The sequence below is a fragment of the Periplaneta americana genome, chromosome 10, assembly GCF_040183065.1.
Source record: "Periplaneta americana isolate PAMFEO1 chromosome 10, P.americana_PAMFEO1_priV1, whole genome shotgun sequence".
NCBI lineage: Eukaryota > Metazoa > Arthropoda > Insecta > Blattodea > Blattidae > Periplaneta > Periplaneta americana.
In genome coordinates this window covers 151,081,755-151,101,382 of record NC_091126.1, presented here as the reverse complement: position 1 = coordinate 151,101,382, position 19,628 = coordinate 151,081,755, and the positions used below count along the sequence as shown (strand labels likewise).

The 19,628-nt window shown below is 35.7% G+C and overlaps 1 protein-coding gene across 1 annotated transcript in view; it reads left to right on the top strand.

Moving 5' to 3' along the window:
- Window positions 1-16,408, top strand: part of LOC138708102 (uncharacterized) — a 186,653-nt gene extending 170,245 nt beyond the window's left edge. The window contains exons 3-4 of the mRNA XM_069838289.1: window positions 8,718-9,099; window positions 12,586-16,408. Coding sequence (XP_069694390.1) covers window positions 8,718-9,099; window positions 12,586-12,931 — 728 coding nt within the window. The 3' untranslated portion in view covers window positions 12,932-16,408. The remainder of the gene's footprint in view (window positions 1-8,717; window positions 9,100-12,585) is intronic.
- Window positions 16,409-19,628: the final 3,220 nt, after the last annotated feature.

The following is a 19,628-nucleotide window of genomic DNA, read 5'->3' as shown; positions in this document are numbered from 1 at the left end:
GTCTGCTGTCAAAAAATCTGAAAGTTAGAATTTATAAAAAAAATATATTACCGGTTGTTCTTTATGATTGTGAAACTTGGACTCTCACTTTGAGAGAGGAACATAGGTTAAGGGTGTTTGAGAATAAGGTGCTTAGGAAAATATTTGGGGCTAAGAGGGATGAAGTTACAGGAGAATGGAGAAAGTTACACAACACAGAACTGCACGCATTGTATTCTTTACCTGACATAATTAGGAACATTAAATCCAGACGTTTGAGATGGGCAGGACATGTAGCACGTATGGGCGAATCCAGAAATGCATATAGAGTGTTAGTTGGGAGGCCGGAGGGAAAAAGACCTTTAGGGAGGCCGAGACGTAGATGGGAAGATAATATTAAAATTGATTTGAGGGAGGTGGGATATGATGATAGAGAATGGATTAATCTTGCTCAGGATAGGGACCAATGGCGGGCTTATGTGAGGGCGGCAATAAACCTCCGAGTTCCTTAAAAGCCAGTAAGTAAGTAAGTGTAATTGTTAAAGTGGTCTATGTTTTGTTCCGCATAATTTTACCAAGAACAATCGCGTGAGCAGACAGAAGCTCTTCGTTTCTTAGATGCACTCGCGTCGTCCGCTACAGCAAATACTAAAGTAATACTTATTTTTGTAGCCTCCTGTGGCAAAGTAGCCTACGGTTCCCAATATTATTTTATTACAATATAGGTCAACATCAGGGGAATAAACTGCAGAACGGTAACAGCTTTTCGTTTAAAGCTTTTTTGCAACACTCCTTGAAGCGGCCGGCCTTCGTTGGGGCGCCGAAATATGCAGCGGGTCGTCTGTCGTCGTTGTTGGTCGTCGTCGCCCTCGGCTGCCAGCTCAGTCGTATATGGAAAGTATCTCGAGGAGGCACGTCGATGTCAATAATTAAAGATGTACACTAATTAATTTGGGCGCCAGCCTCCTCGAGATTACTCCGGTAGAGGTATGAGATTCCCAGGTCAGCTGCAAAACGGTCGGGACATGGGGTTTGGGAGACATGCTCGTAGGTTGAAATGATGTAGGCGCACACCAGAAGTTGTTGGTAAGAACTATGAAAACGTTTATTATTATTATTATTATTATTATTATTATTATTATTATTATTATTATTATTATTATTAAGTGTTCGTTTCAGATCAGCAGAAATACGCGTCCAAGTGTATAATATCTCGCTCTCACTTCCCGCAAGTTGGTATACTAATTTCTGAGTTCACGTAATTATATATTTTGTACTATAAAACACCAGTAAATAACGGACAGTTGATAACGTGATGAGAGGAAAGAATTCAGACTTATAATAATAATGCAACACACGACTTCTTACTACACTCACTAAAAAAAATTCTAAGTCCGTAAATTGTTATACTTCCGAGTTAGGTTTGCCGAGAATATGTGGAGTGCAACTTCTCCGTACGCGTTCTATATGCCTTCTGTCTATCTGCCAAATCTATCCTCTACTTTCAACCACCAAACATAGAATTTCGCCCTCCTATCTATATATCACGTGTCTCTATTAAGAATCCTGATTGGCCATGATTACACTTACGTCACTTAAGACGCGTTCTTCAAAAATTGTTCGTTAACTAGAACATCTCCTACTTCCGGCGTCCTGACAATTCTCTGACATATACCAGATCATCTCTTTTGGAACCTGGCTTGGCGTCATCTTACTGACCACCCGCAGGCAAAGTCCATACATTCCCTCATCAGTCAACTCCACGCCTGGACACATGTTTCCTGTCCGCCTAGCTTCCTTTCGGGCCTTCCTGTCCACCTGTTACTTCCGTCTCAGATTTTGAAACTAACTTACACGTCCGCGCATCCTATCCATATAAGAATATTAACACGAAATACTAATCTAATGAAAATCTCCTCATCCTATACGAGGAACCGTCTCATCCTAGTCGGTGAGTGAACACAGTGTCAGTTTAGTAGTGGTGTTTATTACAGTACACAGGAGGTGCGTTTTGAACTTGTAATCTTTACCAGCATGCTCGTATAAGCATGGATTTTGCCTGTGTTCTCTACTTCCAGCAACATTTTTCTGGTCTTTGTTCTGGCGGTAAATAAAATATAGAGCTGCGGGCTTCAATCACCTTCTCATAAATCCAATTACATTAAATTCAGCGCCTCTTTTCTTTGCACGCTTCGAACTCCGTTGAATGTCAAGTAGTGAAATATGAATAATCGATTTTTCTTCAGACGTGTTTAAAATTCTGCACTCCTTCATAATTCGCGGCAGATATGTCGGCAGGTAACACGCGCTCCAGATGTTTCTTTTAACCTGTGGCGCAGGCCTTGCTGTGTAACACACATCACACTCTGAAATATGCTATGCTATCCGCAGTAGATGAAACGTACGCTTCAAAGTCTTCCTCTTTCCACTGTGTTCAGTCACAGTCTACTATATACAGTCGCGAAGCTCAATATTTAGTAGAAATGCAAACATGGGTAGTTGCCCACCACTAGGATCGCTACTATCGCCTCATCATCGCAGATCTCTCTCCTAGCAGGCAACAAAATATGTTACACTTTCGTTGTCATGTTCTTTTTGAAAAATTAACACCTTCCTTCCATTATTGAAATATTAAATGCATGAAGTTAATTTATTATTTTAATGAAGTAAATTAAATTCCACCATAAACTCGAAGATACCTGCAAGAAATAAGTAATATAATTTTTGTTTGTGCAAAACGAACTGAAATTTACTATAATACCTTCACTCATTCAAGATTATAGCGATAATTAACTATGAAACCAATAAATATTAATTTGCATTTCCCTTTACAACAATAATAATGGAAATATGAATTAATGGAGTAACTTAAGCGTACCGGTACTTGTAGTGTAGGCTTAAGTAGTTAACAAAGTGGGATGAGGTTAAGCAATAATAATCACACCAGAATTGGAAATAAAACGTGATCAATAAATTTTATTGTAACAGACTTTTTCTACGTCTCTAGTAAAGCAACAAATAAAAATAACAACAAAAGTAACAGCTATGATTAAAAACATATCCTTTGACAAAAAAAAGTAGGCCTAAGCAATAATAATCCCACCAGAATTGAAAATAAAACGTGATCAATAAATTTCATTAAAACAAACTTAATTTTTCTACGTCTTTAGTAAAATAACACATAAAAATAATAACAAAATTAATAGCTACAATTAAAAATATATCCTCTGAAAAAAAAAGTAGATCTAACCTTTATTTCTCTGGAAATTTAACAGCCTAAGTGACAGAACTTTAACCGGTATCTAATGTCCTTTCGGTTGGACTGAAACATTTCATTGTGAAATTTAAGGATATAATGTATTCTAACAGTCACAAAGAACTTCAAAATTAAGAGTTTTTTGTTTCTGCACAGCATTCCTGTGGAAACCCAGGAACCTTTCTGAATCTTTCGGAAATCAGACAAAGGATAACTCTGGCCTCTTTCTCTTACTGTTGCTACAATTTATAGCACTACTACTATATTATTATTCCAATTATTGTATTTTAGCCCTTAACATTTTCATTGCAACCAATAACGAACATTTCACAAGCATCAATGTGAAATACGCAACGAACTATCACTCGATAGAAATACGACACAGTCCAAAGTCGACCATGGACAGTTCATTGTTTCTAGTTGCTAACCGCTTGGAGCGCTTTATCACGAGATTTACAAAAAAAAACACCTCAAGCTTCGCGACTGTATATAGTAGACTGTGGTTCGGTTATCACCATTGATTCTGTGATAAAAAAAAAACTTTTGCAATTGAAGGATTGAGAACCATAGTGGGTCAAGCGCCATTTATTAAAACAGTAGAAAACAGAGGTTAAAATGAAGTTATCTGTAGTAATGTCACGAGAGGTCTGAGATTTATCTGTAGTAATGTCACGAGAGGTCTGAGATCTGCCGATAAATCCACGAGCGAAGCGAGTGGATTTTTCTGGGAAATCTCAGACCTCGAGTGACATGTATTAGGACTATTTCGTGAATAAAATAAAAATTTAAAAATATATCCCTAAAATTCGATCACAAAATGTTAATAATTGTATATTAACGAATACTTAACCTATTCAGACATTGTGAAGTTGAAATACTCGTAGATGAATATCGATTATTGCAATAAAGAAATTCGATGTTATTATTCACTAATGCCAATTGCGAAAAGCGAAATACAGCTTTAACATTGTTAATTACATGTACTGCACTTTTCTCTTATTATTATAACAAATACATTTTCATTATCTGCTGAAATCATAATTTAATTTAACAGTAACAGTGGGGACCAATGCTTATGTATTCACAGCGAGACATGTTGCTACGCAGTGAAGCCATCTCTGTATAGATAGGCCTAATTAAAACACGAATTTTATTACGCCATACGAAAGGCAGTTTGATCAAAGACATTATTACTATGCAAGGTCTTTGAGTTTGATATGCGATGATGTTACATAAATTTGAACGTCTATTAATTGTTTAATTTCAATACAAATATTATAGGCTACAATTTTATAGGTTATGTTACCTGTGGAAGCAGGACCAATGCCAGCTGTGCCTTGTTTCGACCGTTACTTACAATGAGTGCTACACGAAAGCATTTTTTATAGCTCGACAAACGCATTCTCGCTGTAGTGTGTAACGGAACTAAAGCTGCATCTACATAGTTCAATATTCCAATTGCGTATGCGTGCAATCTGGGAAGAATATTGAAAGAATCAAGTTTAAAAGGTACGTTCAATTAAGATGCATAAAGATTTTGTGTCTACATGGTGCGCCGTTTTGAACGTGGTCTTCACTGCGTAAATATATTAATTAATATTAAATATCAATCTTGCATTCATTGCTTTAAAGTTGAAAGAAAAGTTTAACCGTGTAGTTGCATCTTAATGTATTCATGATCATCAATTTACGGGGAAACAGTTGGCGACAACGACTAAACAAAAGAACGACCATGCGATAAATTGATAGCGATAAATCTAGCCGCAGAAATTATCGCAAAGTCTGACTGTGATTGGTTGGAATTCAAAATGTCATTACACTTCATTGGTCGAAAATGTAATGACGTCATATAAACGAAATAGTCTGGGAAATCTCACACCTCGAGTGACATTTATTAGGACTATTTCGTGAATAAAATAAAAATGTAAATAATATATTCCTAAAATTCGATGACAAACTGTTAATAATTGTACATTTACGAATACTTAACGTATTCAGACATTGTGATGTTGAAATAGATGAATATCGATTATTGCAATAAAGAAATGCGATGATATTATTCAGTAATGCCAATTGTTTTATTTCATTCACAAAATACAAATTTTATAGGCTACAATTATAGGTTAAGTTACCTGTGGGAGCAGGACCAATTTTAGATGTTCCTTATTTACTCAGTGCTACAGGAAAGGAATTTTTATAGCTCGACAAACGCATTCTCGCTGTAGTGTGTAACGGAACTAAAGCTTCATCTACACAGTTCAATATTCCAATCGCGTATGCGTGCAATCTGGGAAGAATATTGAAAGAATCAAGTTTAAAAGGTACGTTCAATTAAGATCATGAAGATTTTGTGTCTACATGGTGCGCCGTTTTGAACGTCGTCTTCACTGCGTAAATATATTAATTAATATTAAATATCAATCTTGCATTCATTGCTTTAAAGTTGAAAGAAAAGTTTAACCGTGTAGTTCAACGTTGTCAGATACCCTAAACGGAGCGGAGCGCTCCACTATAACTCGTTGCGTGCTCCGGTGCTTCCACAGACATAAGCAAGTTCACGCTCTGACTGGACGTCTCTAGCACCACAACCGGTTTCGGAGCTTACAACTCTGACACTACTGGTGTAGTTGTATCTTAATTTATTCATGATCATCAATTTAAGGGGAAACAGTTGGCGACAACGACTAAACAAAAGAACGACCATGCGATAAATTGATAGCGATAAATCTAGCTGCAAAAATTATCGCAAAGTGTGACTGTGGTTGGTTGGAATTCAAAATTTCATTACACTTCATTGGTCGAAAATGGAATGACGTCATATAAACGAAATAGACACTATAAATCAATGCAAACATATAGCAAGTAAGGTGAATGTTACTTACGTCCCGCCCACTATAGGAGACATAGGCCAGTTTTACACTAATCCTAAACATTTAGTATAACTTGTTGCTTGTGTAGGCAGTCTTTTAAATTAGATTTGCGAAAATTAGTTTATATCGCAACATTGGCAGTGATAAAAGTGTGAATTATTCGGGTGAAACGAGCGTTGAGCGACTTCCGCCGATTTTGGAATAGACACCGACGCACTTGTACTGCCAACATAGAAAACAAAAAATCACACTCAATCGCTTTCACCTTCATCTTGACGGGATAATAAAAGCCTAAACTAACCTAACCTAAGTGCGTCGGTGTCTATTCCAAAATCGGCGAAAGTCTCTCAACGCTCGTTTAACCAATATTCGATCAGTGGGCGGTGGATACTCTACATTGACCGCAAGTAATATAAAGTATACACATTTAGAGTAAATGATACGTCAACTTCATTAAACTATGGTATTCACTTAACTTTAACCCTTGCTTTCTCTTTTTTAATAAATGGCACTTGACCCACTATGGCTCTGAACCCTTCAACCTTTTGAGGACAGGAACATTTTGTTACATAGGCGACTGTGTGGGATGTTTCTTCTACCCAACTGGTTATTTTAGATAATAATCATTTCTGTTCCTTTTTTAAGTATATTTATTCACAAAAGGATAACAAGACAATAAATGAGCCTCAGTAATGAACATTGTTGTAAAACCGAGACTACCAATAATGGTAACTAGCAACAATGTTCACAAACAGTTTTATTTCTTATTAGGCTACATAAAATAAGGAAAAAAAAGCATCATACAGTTCATTCTTTCTATGCACTCTCAGTAACTGAGGCTCAAAAATGAATCAATGTGGACACAACTATAGTCGCGTCGCTGTTATTTCCGGCGTGACTCCTCCTCCTTGCTTACGCCTTAGGAAGTGAAGGCTCTATAAAGTCTATGTAGGTAGTATCGTTCGCCATTTTTGTCCTTTCGTTGCCTAGCTACCAGACGAGGAATCTATTTGCCGCACCGTTAAACATTATCATGTCGTAGCTCCTATGGTAATAAATCAAACGCACTGTAATTGAGCAAATAATTGAGCGGCAAATAATGTCCTCAAGTGCTTTCTGTGTCACCAACGAAAGAGCCAAATTGGTGGGCAATTATATTAAGTATATATCGACCTTAGGAAGTGCATAACGCATCAGCAGCGAATGAAAAGCCGCACACGTTTAAATGTAGTCGACCTGCAACGTGATTGGCTGCCGGAAATAAGAGCAAAGGGACTATAGTAGATGGGGTGTTGAAACACTCCACATAGTCTTTACCGTCATTTCTAATTTGTTGTTTTTTTATGTTTTGTAGATTATTTACGTTGGTAGTAGCCTACCGGTTTTAAAACAATGTTTATGCTCGACCATGCCGAAATGTAGTAATTATACACCTCATTAAAGTACACCTATTAATTAAAGTTGAGGTGTTCCACCAATCAGAAAACACCATTGTAGCAATACGAAAGCGCAAGTATCGATTATTCTCGGATATGCAATCGAAAGACAACTAGCGAAACGTCACGGAGGCTGGAAATCCAATACTGTCGCAGAAGGTTATGTTCTGTTACTATAATAATTAGCGTTAATTGTAAATAATATTCAAATAAATTCAATTTGTCATCTCGTTTTTCAATGTCTAAATCAATTTCAAGGTTATATCAAGATTAATGTTTATTTTACTCTCTAGATTATATCAAGGTTAATGACATTTGTTTCTCGGAAAAAAATCAATACTTTCGCGTCTGCGCACATCTCACAATTTACGAGATATTGCACAAGGTCAGTTCCACTCCCCAGTCAGATAAGAATAACATGAATATTTATGAATAATTTCAAGTTAGAAATACGGTCAAGCATAAAATGTCGTATGAAACTTGCCTATAATGGTAATTAAGACGCTCGTATGAAAATTATGAAACTCGCTTGCGCTCGTTTCATAAACATACTCGCGTCTTAATTACTACCATTATAGGCTCGTTGCATAATGTACTATATTTAAATATGTTCCACATTTTAACTTATTGGTTCTTTGTTGAGGATCACTTACTGTCGTACTGTCTTGATGTGCAGTTTGTTTCTGCAACATGTCAAAAAGTATTACCGGTAAACGATAAGTTAAAATGTGGAACATATTTAAATAACAGTGTTGTAAATCCGGTAAACTACAAACAACATAAATAATCCACAAAACATTTCAAAATAAAAAATGAAATAAAATAGAAAGTGACTGTAAATACTATGTGGGGTGTTTCGACGTCCCATCTACTAGTTATGTGTTCTCTAAGAAAATAAATTAACTGTCTTATTTTTAACAGTTGACATATGAAATCATAAAACAACTCTGACACAATAAATAATACCATTACATAAGAAGAGCTTTTAATGTGTTTTAATTAAAAAAACTAGGTAATTAGGATATAATCATTCAGTCATACTCTGTTCATTTAGGTTGACGAAGGTAATTTCACCTTTCTTATCCTCCTAGATGGGAGAATAAGGACCTCAAGTCTCAGTGACCAGTTTAAGAATAATGTTACGTGTTACAAGATTGTTCAATGTTTATTTTACAGGGCCATTGTATCGGATGCATTGCTCGTCCACAGCTAGTGGAGTTGCCAACATGTACTCTTTCTCAAACCCAAATAGTCTGGCTACAACACCACTGGACTCTGCAGTAGCTGGCTCGCGTCTTCTGGTGGATCTGGAGCCGGTGCACTCCTTGACTTCGACTGAAGGTCGGGCTGCCATGGGGAGAGGCCATACCTTCTCGAGAGAGACACGCTCAGACATACATGTTAGCGAATTGGGCGAAGTGAATGACCAAGGATCCTGTCGAGTCTCCAGCATGAGGACAGGTCTACGGTCACCAGAACCACCACCGCCTTATGATTCTTCCGGTGGTTTCTCGTCACGGGATGAGCAACATCGGGACACAACTGTACAGGTGCTTAGGTAGGTTACAGGCAGCTTTTGTGCAAAATTGATCAGCTTCAGTCAATAAATTCCTCTTTATTACATTTACATACATTGTTATGCTGATTATTAAAAGTACGTCAAGTACAATTCAAAATAAACTGACGCAACTAACGAGCACATTAAAGAAGAGCTACATTCCTTCGAATTTGTAGGTGTGCAAGCAGACGAAAACCTTGATGTTTCTTGTAAAACTCAAATGAGCATTATTCTTAGGTTCTGTACAAAAGAAAGTTCTAAAGAAAGATTTGTTGTTTTTATGACGTTTCAAGTGACAAAACTGCTTTAAGGCTATTAGAAGTTATTATTCATCAACTTAATGCTTGGGATGTTACTAATAAAATAGTGAGTCATACCTGTGATGGTGTCTCTGTAATGGCAGACAAATGACACTTTTTGAAACAAGTATATCAATGAGCTACACTTTTACATTGTTACTTACAAATGACTTTTAAGGAACCCGCAGGTTCATTGCCGCCCTCATATAAGCCCGCCATCAGTTCCTATCCTTTGCAAGATTAATCAGTCTCCATCATCATATCCCACCTCCCCCAAATCCATTTTAACATTATCCTCCCATCTACGTCTCGGTCTCCCCGAAGGTATTTTTTCCTCTGGTCTCCCAACTAACACTCTATATGCATTTCTGGGTTCGCCCATACGTGCTACATGCCCTGCCCATCTCAAACGTCTGGATTTAATATTCCTAATTATGTCAGGTGAAGAATACAATGCATGTTACCTTCATAAAATAAATCTAATGGTGCTACAATGTTCGAAAACAGTAGCAGTAGTAGTAGCAGTAGCAGCAGCAGTTTTATTTTATCTGGCAGAGTTAAGATCATAAGACCTTCTCTTCCACTCAACCAGGTTTTAATAATATACATGAAGTGCATAATTATATAATAGAATACAAAACAACACAAAAGAAGATACCTTAGAGATTACATAAAATATAGTCGAAAATTACAAATAATCAAGATCAGTTTCATAATATAAAATAAAGTAGAAAATTACATATAATCAAAATCAGTTCCTTAATATAAGGGGAATATATAAATTTGTAAGATATAAACTGGTCGAGATAAACTCGACGATTAATTCACTTGAGATATAATATAGAGTTAATATACCAATAGGAGAATACATGTGGGTTACAAGATATATATATATATTGTATATTAGTAACGTCCCAAGCATTAAGTTGATTAATAATAATAAGTTCTGATAACCTTAAAGCAGTTTTGTCACTTGAAATGTCATAAAAACCAACAAATCTTTCTTTAGAACTATCTTTTGTACAGAACCTAACAATGATGCTCATTTGTTTTTTACAAGAAACATCAAGGCTTTCGTCTGCTAGCACACTGGCAAATACATATTAAAATAGCGGTTGGAGGAAGACAAAATAGAAATTTTCAGTTTTCATGGTATAAGAAATATCCTTGGCTAACAGGATGCATACACAACTTTTATTTTGCATCTTTTTGCATTTTTCGGTCATTCATCGTCTGTTGGTCATTTTTTTTTAGGAAATGTTAACCTTTTTGTTGCATTTTTTGCCTTTCTTTGTTTATGAACGGAAATTGCTTATGGTGTAGTCGTAGTCTATATTCGAGAAACTACAGCAGGTTGCTTACACAATTTGATTGCATCTTACAAGAATTTTCCTTATGGTTACATTAGTCTTGAATGCTGATCACGTGTGTTACATGCTTCCCCCCCCCCCCATTCAACGTAACAGAACAAATACTGCAGCAGCAGTGCACGCAGTCAGCATATTGTAACACACAAGTGAAGACGTAAAAATACCGAAAGTAAAACAAAGTAGACAAAGTTGTTTTTTTGCAACAGTTAGTGACTGGTAACAATGTATTTTCCCACTTATGGATGTAATACTGTTTCGTTTGTATTTTGCTATAAAAATCATGGTCTATTTTTTTTAATTTTGACGTCATATTTTCAGAAATTTAAGATAATTTTATAGGTTATTTTTTAGGTTATCAACTTCCGAGACCTAGTATTGACCTTAGACCTTAAACAATTAAACACTCAATAGTTATAATTATGTTACTAAATCCATGGGAAATTCCATACATCTTTCTTATTTCTTTTGAAAATCTTCCTTTTCTTCCTAAAACAAATGTGGTACAGTACCTAACCTTGATAGTTGGTGATGCAAAAAGTCTAGTTTCTTGTGTAATATGCCAGTGCCAGAATTATGTAGAAAATATGAGCATTTATAATTATACATCTTGATTACACAACTTTTTAACACTGTATCACTTCGGAATATGTATGATAAGAAATTTCTTGTGTTAAATATTAACGTATCTTGTTAACATGTTTCGACCTATTTTCGGTCATCTTCGGAACTGGTCGTTGTTGGTCTTGGCGCCTCTTGTTTCCTGTGTGGGTGCGTTCGTAGTGTAGAGTCAAAGAGTGTATGTTTTTTGAAATTGAGTTGTGTGTTGAGAATATTGTTGGGGTGTGTTTTCGTGCGTCTGAATATTTCATATTGTTCTAGTGTGTTGAGTTTCTCGCTTTTTGGTTGGATGTGCAGTATTTCCATGTCTGTGTTGATGTCTCTGTAGGTTGGTTGGCATTTGTGATGTGTTCTGCATATGTGGAGGTGTTTTGTATTTTTGTTATGGCTGTGATGTGTTCTTTGTAAAGTGTTTGAAATGATCTGCATGTCTGTCCTATGTAGAAGTTGTTGCAGGTGTTACATTTGAGTTTGTATACGCCTGTGTGGTTGTATTTGTACAGAACAAATAACACTCTACAAAAACATCTCAACATACAAACAACACAAACAAACAAATACAACCACACAGGGGTATACAAACTCAAATGTAACACCTGCAACAACTTCTACATAGGACAGACAGGCAGATCATTTCAAACACGATACAAAGAACACATCACAGCCATAACAAAATTACAAAACACCTCCACATATGCAGAACACATCACAAATGCCAACCACACCTACAGAGACATCAACACAGACATGGAAATATTGCACATCCAACCAAAAAGCCAGAAACTCAACACACTAGAACAATATGAAATATACAGACGCACGAAAACACGCCCCAACGACGTTCTCAACACACAACTCAATTTCAAAACACATACACTCTTTGACTCTACACTACGAACGCACCCACACAGGAAACAAGAGGCGCCAAGACCAAAAACGACCAGGTCCGAAGATGACCGAAAATAGGTCGAAACATGTTAACAAGGTACGTTAATATTTAACACAAGAAAGTTCTTATCATATATATTTCGAAATTATAATTACCTCTTATTTCTTAAAAACCCTATATTACTAAGTCAAGTTCTGGGAATCATGAGATATTCTAGAAAGAAAGCACAAACAGTGTCACAGCATACAGTATTTACTTTTTATAAATTGTTATGATAGCTTTGATAACGAGAATATTTCCTCCTTTGCAGTCATGGTTCAACCTTCAGTCAGCACACAACATTCAACCCGTCTCACACGTCTAGCAATATAGGATTGCGACCGTCCCCATTGTTGTGCTCCGAGTCACACTTACACCCAAGTTCGCGGACATTTACAAGCACAGCATCTGAACTAGTAACTATTCCGAGGGTTGGCACCACCTTCAATCACAGAGAACCTGTTCCTGCACCTCTAGCACCTGGAGGAAATTCTGCCCCTGCTCAAACGACTCTGCCTGGAGTCGGAACTATTTTGCTGCCTGGGTCCAGCTCCTCTTCAGGAACAACTGCATCTCCCCGAGAACATCACGCTCTCTACCATTCCACGAAATTCTGAGAAGAGCCATCTATCTCTTGCTCCTAATTTAAATTGATTATGGATTTCTGTTGTGTATTTAAATCTGGAATTTGAAACAGGAAGTATGTTCCAATTTTTGCAGAAATGATCTGATGGTACATTTCTGTTTTATAAATCAAGACTTGTCATTTATAAGGGAAAGATTAAAGTTATCTGAATTTTAATGCATTTTTAGTACTGCATTTGTGAAGTTCCAGATTAATGTGTAACTCATTTGTACGAGATAAATGAACGAAGATAAATATTACTGATAATGAATATGCTTACATTTGTCATTAAATTTGTCAACTTTTCTAGAACAGTATTTGCTGTTACTGTTAAAGTTACTTCATCAGAAAAATGCTATTTTTATTAAGTAAATGAAGAAAACCACGTAAAATGCAAAGACATTGCACATCAGTGAAGTTACGGTCTATTTGGAGGTACAGTCTAAATTCGAATGATTTTAGTGATGTAGTACTCATAATGCCTTTGAATGATGAATTCCATTCAGAGAACAGTTATTTCATAAAATAAGCAAACATTGGGCAAAGTCTAAAAACCATATTGACAGTTATTCTGTAAACTAATAAAAACAGAATGAGAACTTTCTGTCAGAGTAATTTTATTCTCCTCATGCTCGTGAAATTCTGTGAAATTACAAAAAAAAAATAATAATACGATCCAGTACCGGTAACCATCTTGTTCATCAGTGCAGACAGTAGATTCGAGTGCATAACAGTAATAATGATGATAGAAATTACAAAGGACATGTAACTGAGGGAGCAAGAAAAATGAAATTGTAACCTATAATCTACTTCAGTTCAAAATAAATATAATTATAAATGTAATGGGCAGTAGGATTCACACCTCAGTAAGGGTTTTCATCACTTACGTCACGTGATACCACCTTTCAGTCAGATGATTGTTTCAGATTTCGCATATATTTTTATAGAACACTAATGTTTCCTAATATACCAATGTACCATAAGGCTTCTGTTGTCTACAACAGACTTCTTAATCAACTGGCCAATTTTTACATAATTATATTAATGTATTAAGGCGCGTCTCCACTATTAAACATTTAACAACAACATGTTAAATGTTAAATTGTTTACTGTTAACATCCCAACATGTTGACTGAACATGTTAATGCTAATTTCATTTAACACTTTGTCCACACTGTTAAACATGTTAAACTTGACTTTCTTTGTGTAGTCCACCATAAACAGCCTATGAGATTTTAATATAGATAGTGTTTTATTTTCAAACCTTGGACAATGGACTCAGATGATGATCTGACTTTTGTAATTGCCTCTATTGCCTGTTACAAGGCTTTGAAAAGGAAGAACATGAGAATGTGGATGCGGCAATATCTTAGTAAAAGACACTATGCAGGATACATTCTAAACGAGCTTAAAGTTGAATACAGTATCTATTTGGATTCAAAAACTTGCTGAGAATGTCAGAACACGATTTTAATATAGTGCTGCAAAAATACTTCCTGTTAAATCAAAGAAAAACACAATTTAAGAGCAGCCATTTCATCTCAATTTAAAAAATTACAGCGCGATTGATTATCATAGGACCTACGACATGATAGATGTTAAAGGAGTGGGTAATATCGTATAATTATTATTTCTGAAGTTTTAAGAACGTTAACATACATCATCAAATACGACCATTACAAACGTCAACATAGCATTAACGTTTAGTGTACGACGAGAGTGTGAAAACTCTCTACTGTATTCTCGAGAACAATTATTAAATAATAATTCCAGTTCTCTAAAACAGTCGGCCTTCTTAGTTTTGCCCATGTATTCTTTTGCAGACACATCCCACAAACAAGGCCTTTCCATCAGTGCATTAATTTTATTCTAATGTATTTTCTTTCGTCCACTCCATTACTTCGAACAACTTACAGCTAACACTAAGGACCAATGATAGTATAAAAATGATCAAGATACGCGCCACAAAATCGGAACTTATAGTTGCTGCTATGGAAACTGTACGAACTTTGCTGAACAGTACCGACGCTGCACGAGCAAATGAATTGACTTGACATGTTTTCCATTTCTGCTGGAAAACACGCCAACATGTTAAAAGTGTTAAATTCAACATACTTAGTTAAGATGTTAAGTCAATTGAGACTTGAAATGTCCATATACATGTTAAGTTCAACATGTTATATTTAACATGTTGTTGTTAAATGTTTAATAGTGGAGACGCGCCTTTACATCTATCTCGACACATTCTTCAAAAGTTACATCCAAATTATTAGGATAGGTATAAAAAATTACATTTAATTAAAAATTTGTACTGGTAGTATGTTGTAATGTAGTCAACATTTATCAAATTTTGTAACCAAAAGGAAAAATGAGGAAGACCAATCAATAACATACTCCATTTGATTAAAATTTCTCGAGAGAACTGAACCATATGATTCCTTGCAGCAACTGTGAATACATTAAGAAAAACATTAAAAATTCTCAAAGAACAAGCTAAATGTGGCAGTTGTGTAAACTAAAATGTTGTTATGAATAAATATCAAAATAAAAAATTGTCCATTACTGAATACTTCTGAAATACTAGAAGCCAGGATCAGGAGTTTTATTTTAAACGTCAAAATAGATTCATAATGTTCTATATTATTATGTTATAGGAACTAAATTTTCACATACCTTCAGGTCATTATTGTTCATTACTGCATGTTTAACACGCCTCTACCTACGTCATTACGAATTCAACAGGCCAACTCAAGTAACTAGGTTTATGTCGTCAGATGTTTTTTTGGTTAGATAAGTCTACTCTTTATGCAGATATATTTTTCTTTATTTCTCCCAATATTTTCCCCGACTTCTATATTATCATTGTCAACATTTCATGCAAAAGGAAGATATGAATTTATCTTGCAGTCGTTGTAGATTTTGAAGAATTATACAGTTTGTTATATAGAATACCAATTCTGTTACTTTACCTGTCAAAATTAAAATTATTGGAAATTTAATACCATATAATTTGTTTTCTTTGTACATAAAATACAGCTTGTGAAGATATTTCCTTTGACTTATACATGATTGTTACACTTTGAACTACCTACTATCATACACATGTTCAAATAATTTCATTATATTAGTGACATTGTCTACAAAACTACGGTATATCATTATTTAAAGAACATAAAAATTAGGAAAAGAAAACTGCAAATCACATTAGATATTCAAATAAAAAAAAACTTCATTCAGAGAAGTGGCTTCTGGAAAGGTTCTAAAAATGCTGACTGCGTTTCCACATTAGATGGCTATTCCTATTCGCTGCCGTAGATAATTGGTGCAGTGAGGATCTCCAGTAACAGTCACCAAACTTCTACTTTACTCAGAAGTATCAAGTTTTTTTTTTAAGAGTCGCTGTATAGAGAATCCAAAGAGTTAGTACTGTTAACAGAAAGAAAGGAAAGCATGGATCATAGACTGCTAAGATGAGTATTTTAAAAATAAGAATTTTCCAAATGCTTAATGATTCCACAAACAAATGAATTTGACTAAATAATGCGGATGTGTTAATGTAAATGACTTTACAGCATACTACTCTTTTACAAAATTAAAGCAATTCAAGAATTTGCAGCAAAAAGGAGGCAGCTTGATTTTTTGTCATCTTTAAGTTATATATCATACCCTATTCAGAAAAATATGCTTTTTCATTATCAGCATTGAAACTTAAACATGTAGAACAAGTCAAGAGCTATGCTTTTTAATTTACGAGATGATCTACTGTTGTGTCCAGTATTTCATACAAAGTCTTTTGTTCTATTCTCTACTATTCTGTCGAGTTGTACTCTACAATTTGGTGTTTTTTTAATCCCTTAACCTATGAAAAATTTACATGTCATTTGGTGAATGTAGGAGACAGCTCCAAAATTTGAAAATTCGTTCTCCACTATCAACAATATTTTTTTACTTGTCAATAGTGCTGAATAATATGTTAATACATGCACAATAAGTAGGCAAATATTTTGAATTCATGGTCAATAGAAAAATTTTAAACAGTTTTCTTTCTTCATTTTGACAAAATCCAGTGTTGTAAAACCATTCATAGTGAAAAGTTGATATTTTACAAAATGTGCAATTTTAGGCCCATATTTTGTGACATTTAGGAAAACAATTTGAATAGGCATTTTTATATAGGTTTTTATATAGCTGGCTTTCACAACTAGATTTCGCTACCTATCGTAGCTCCCCAAGTACATCACGATGCTGGGTGGGCACCAGTCCCATACACTGGCCGAAATTTCATGAGAAAATTTCTTCCCCCATGAGGATTCGAACCAGCGCACATTTTGTAACGTGAGTCCTAGGCAGGATGCCTTAGACCATGATGCTACGGCGCTGGAAGGAAATGGCACATAGCTCCCTTTTACTTCAATTCTTCAAGAATTGGTTTATCGAATGACATGTATTTGCCAAGATAGCTCAGGAGATAGATTTTGTAATGCAAGATGGGTCGCTCCAATACAGCATTTTAACATTGCTTAAACATTAAATATCCCTCCTGATGAACACCTTTCCTTTTGTAGAGATCTAGATGAAATAGAAAGTCCACGCCTGTGGAGTAACGGTTAGCACGTCTAGCCACGAAACCTAACTACCTATAAAACGTGAGTTATTTACTCAGATATAACACGTTTAATTAAAAATTCGTGATATGATCACCACAAAAATGTATGTATATATATATATATATATATATATATATATATATATATACACGTGGCAGGTCTTCGGGCAGTAATCTCTGTCGACGTTGCGACAGGGAGGTTGAAACCCTTGCCCATGTCCTGGGGGCCTGTCCACATGGTGAACTTCTACGAAATACGTGGCATCATACAGTAAGATCTATAATAGCAACTGCCTTAAGGAACAAAGGTTATTCAGTATATGAAGAAGTACATGGCATATCCAGTGAGGGCAGTAATCGAAGAATTGACATCATTGCATTTAAACCTCCCTCTCTTGAAGGTTACATCATAGACCCTACTACGAGATTCGAATCGCATGAACACCAGCCAGAAGAAGTACACGAGGAAAAAAGGAATATATATGAACCTTCCATCAGTTTTTATAAGGACAAATATCATCTGGAATCCATCGTCATTACGGGACTAATGATAGGAGCCCGTGGGACCATACCCCTGTTCCTAGTCGACTTCTGTAAATCTTTTGGTCTGCAAAAAAGTATTTTAAGAGATCTAACAATTGCAGCACTCAAAGGCTCAATAGCTATTTTCAGGCATCATACATATGGACCATGACTAATTCGCATCTCCTTGACGTTACTTTGTTTAACATCATGTGTTTCAATATCATTCAAATTGTTTATTTTTCACTCTAACAACAATTTATCACTAAGCCTCAAGTCTTTTACTCTATTGTATCATGATACTCTTTGTCGATGGCAACCTGTAGTGGTTACAGGAAGAAATTAAATTAAAATTAAAATTTTATATATATATATATATATATATATATATATATATATATATATATAGTGAGGTGGCAGGATGTGTATGTGCCAATAGCTTTAACATATGTAATGACTGAATTTCCTCAAAGGTATGAAAATGGCACATAATAATAATCCGTGGCACCACAGCTCTTGAAGGGCCCAGACCGGCCAGTCGGCTGCTGGTCTCACGTTCAAATGCCGAAGCAGAGGTGGACGATCATCCACCAGAATGGAGGTATCGTGTGGTTAGCACGATGATTATTCCAGCCGTTATAGCTGGCTTTCACAACTAGATTTCGCTACCTATCGTAGCTCCCCAAGTACATCACGATGCTGGGTGGGCACCAGTCCCATACACTGGCCGAAATTTCATGAGAAAATTTCTTCCCCCATGAGGATTCGAACCAGCGCACATTTTGTAACGTGAGTCCTAGGCAGGATGCCTTAGACCATGATGCTACGGCGCTGGAAGGAAATGGCACATAGCTCCCTTTTACTTCAATTCTTCAAGAATTGGTTTATCGAATGACATGTATTTGCCAAGATAGCTCAGGAGATAGATTTTGTAATGCAAGATGGGTCGCTCCAATACAGCATTTTAACATTGCTTAAACATTAAATATCCCTCCTGATGAACACCTTTCCTTTTGTAGAGATCTAGATGAAATAGAAAGTCCACGCCTGTGGAGTAACGGTTAGCATGTCTAGCCACGAAACCAGGTGGCCCGGGTTCGATTCCCGGTCGGGACAAGTTACCTGGTTGAGGTTTTTTCTGGGGTTTTCCCTCAACCAAATATGAGCAAATGCTGGGTAACTTACAGTGTTGGACCCCCGACTCATTTCACTGGCATTATCACCTTCATCTCATTCAGATGCTAAATAACCAAAGCTGTTGATAAAGCATCGTAAAATAACCTACTTAAAAAAATATAAAAAAATATGAAATAGAAAAGCGATACTGTTGAATTTTAATATTCCATGCAATGAGGGCACCCTTACTAAAACAGGTCACTGACTAAGAAATGAGATTTTCCTCCTTTTTGCTGCAAACATTTCAATTACAATTCCTACTCAGATTAAATTTTCATTACAAATATCGAGTATTATTAACTGCTAAAACAGCAATGTTAAATTAGGCTTATTTCATAAGGAAAACTTTTCAGCACCAGTTCAAAAATTGTTTCAAGATGTGTGC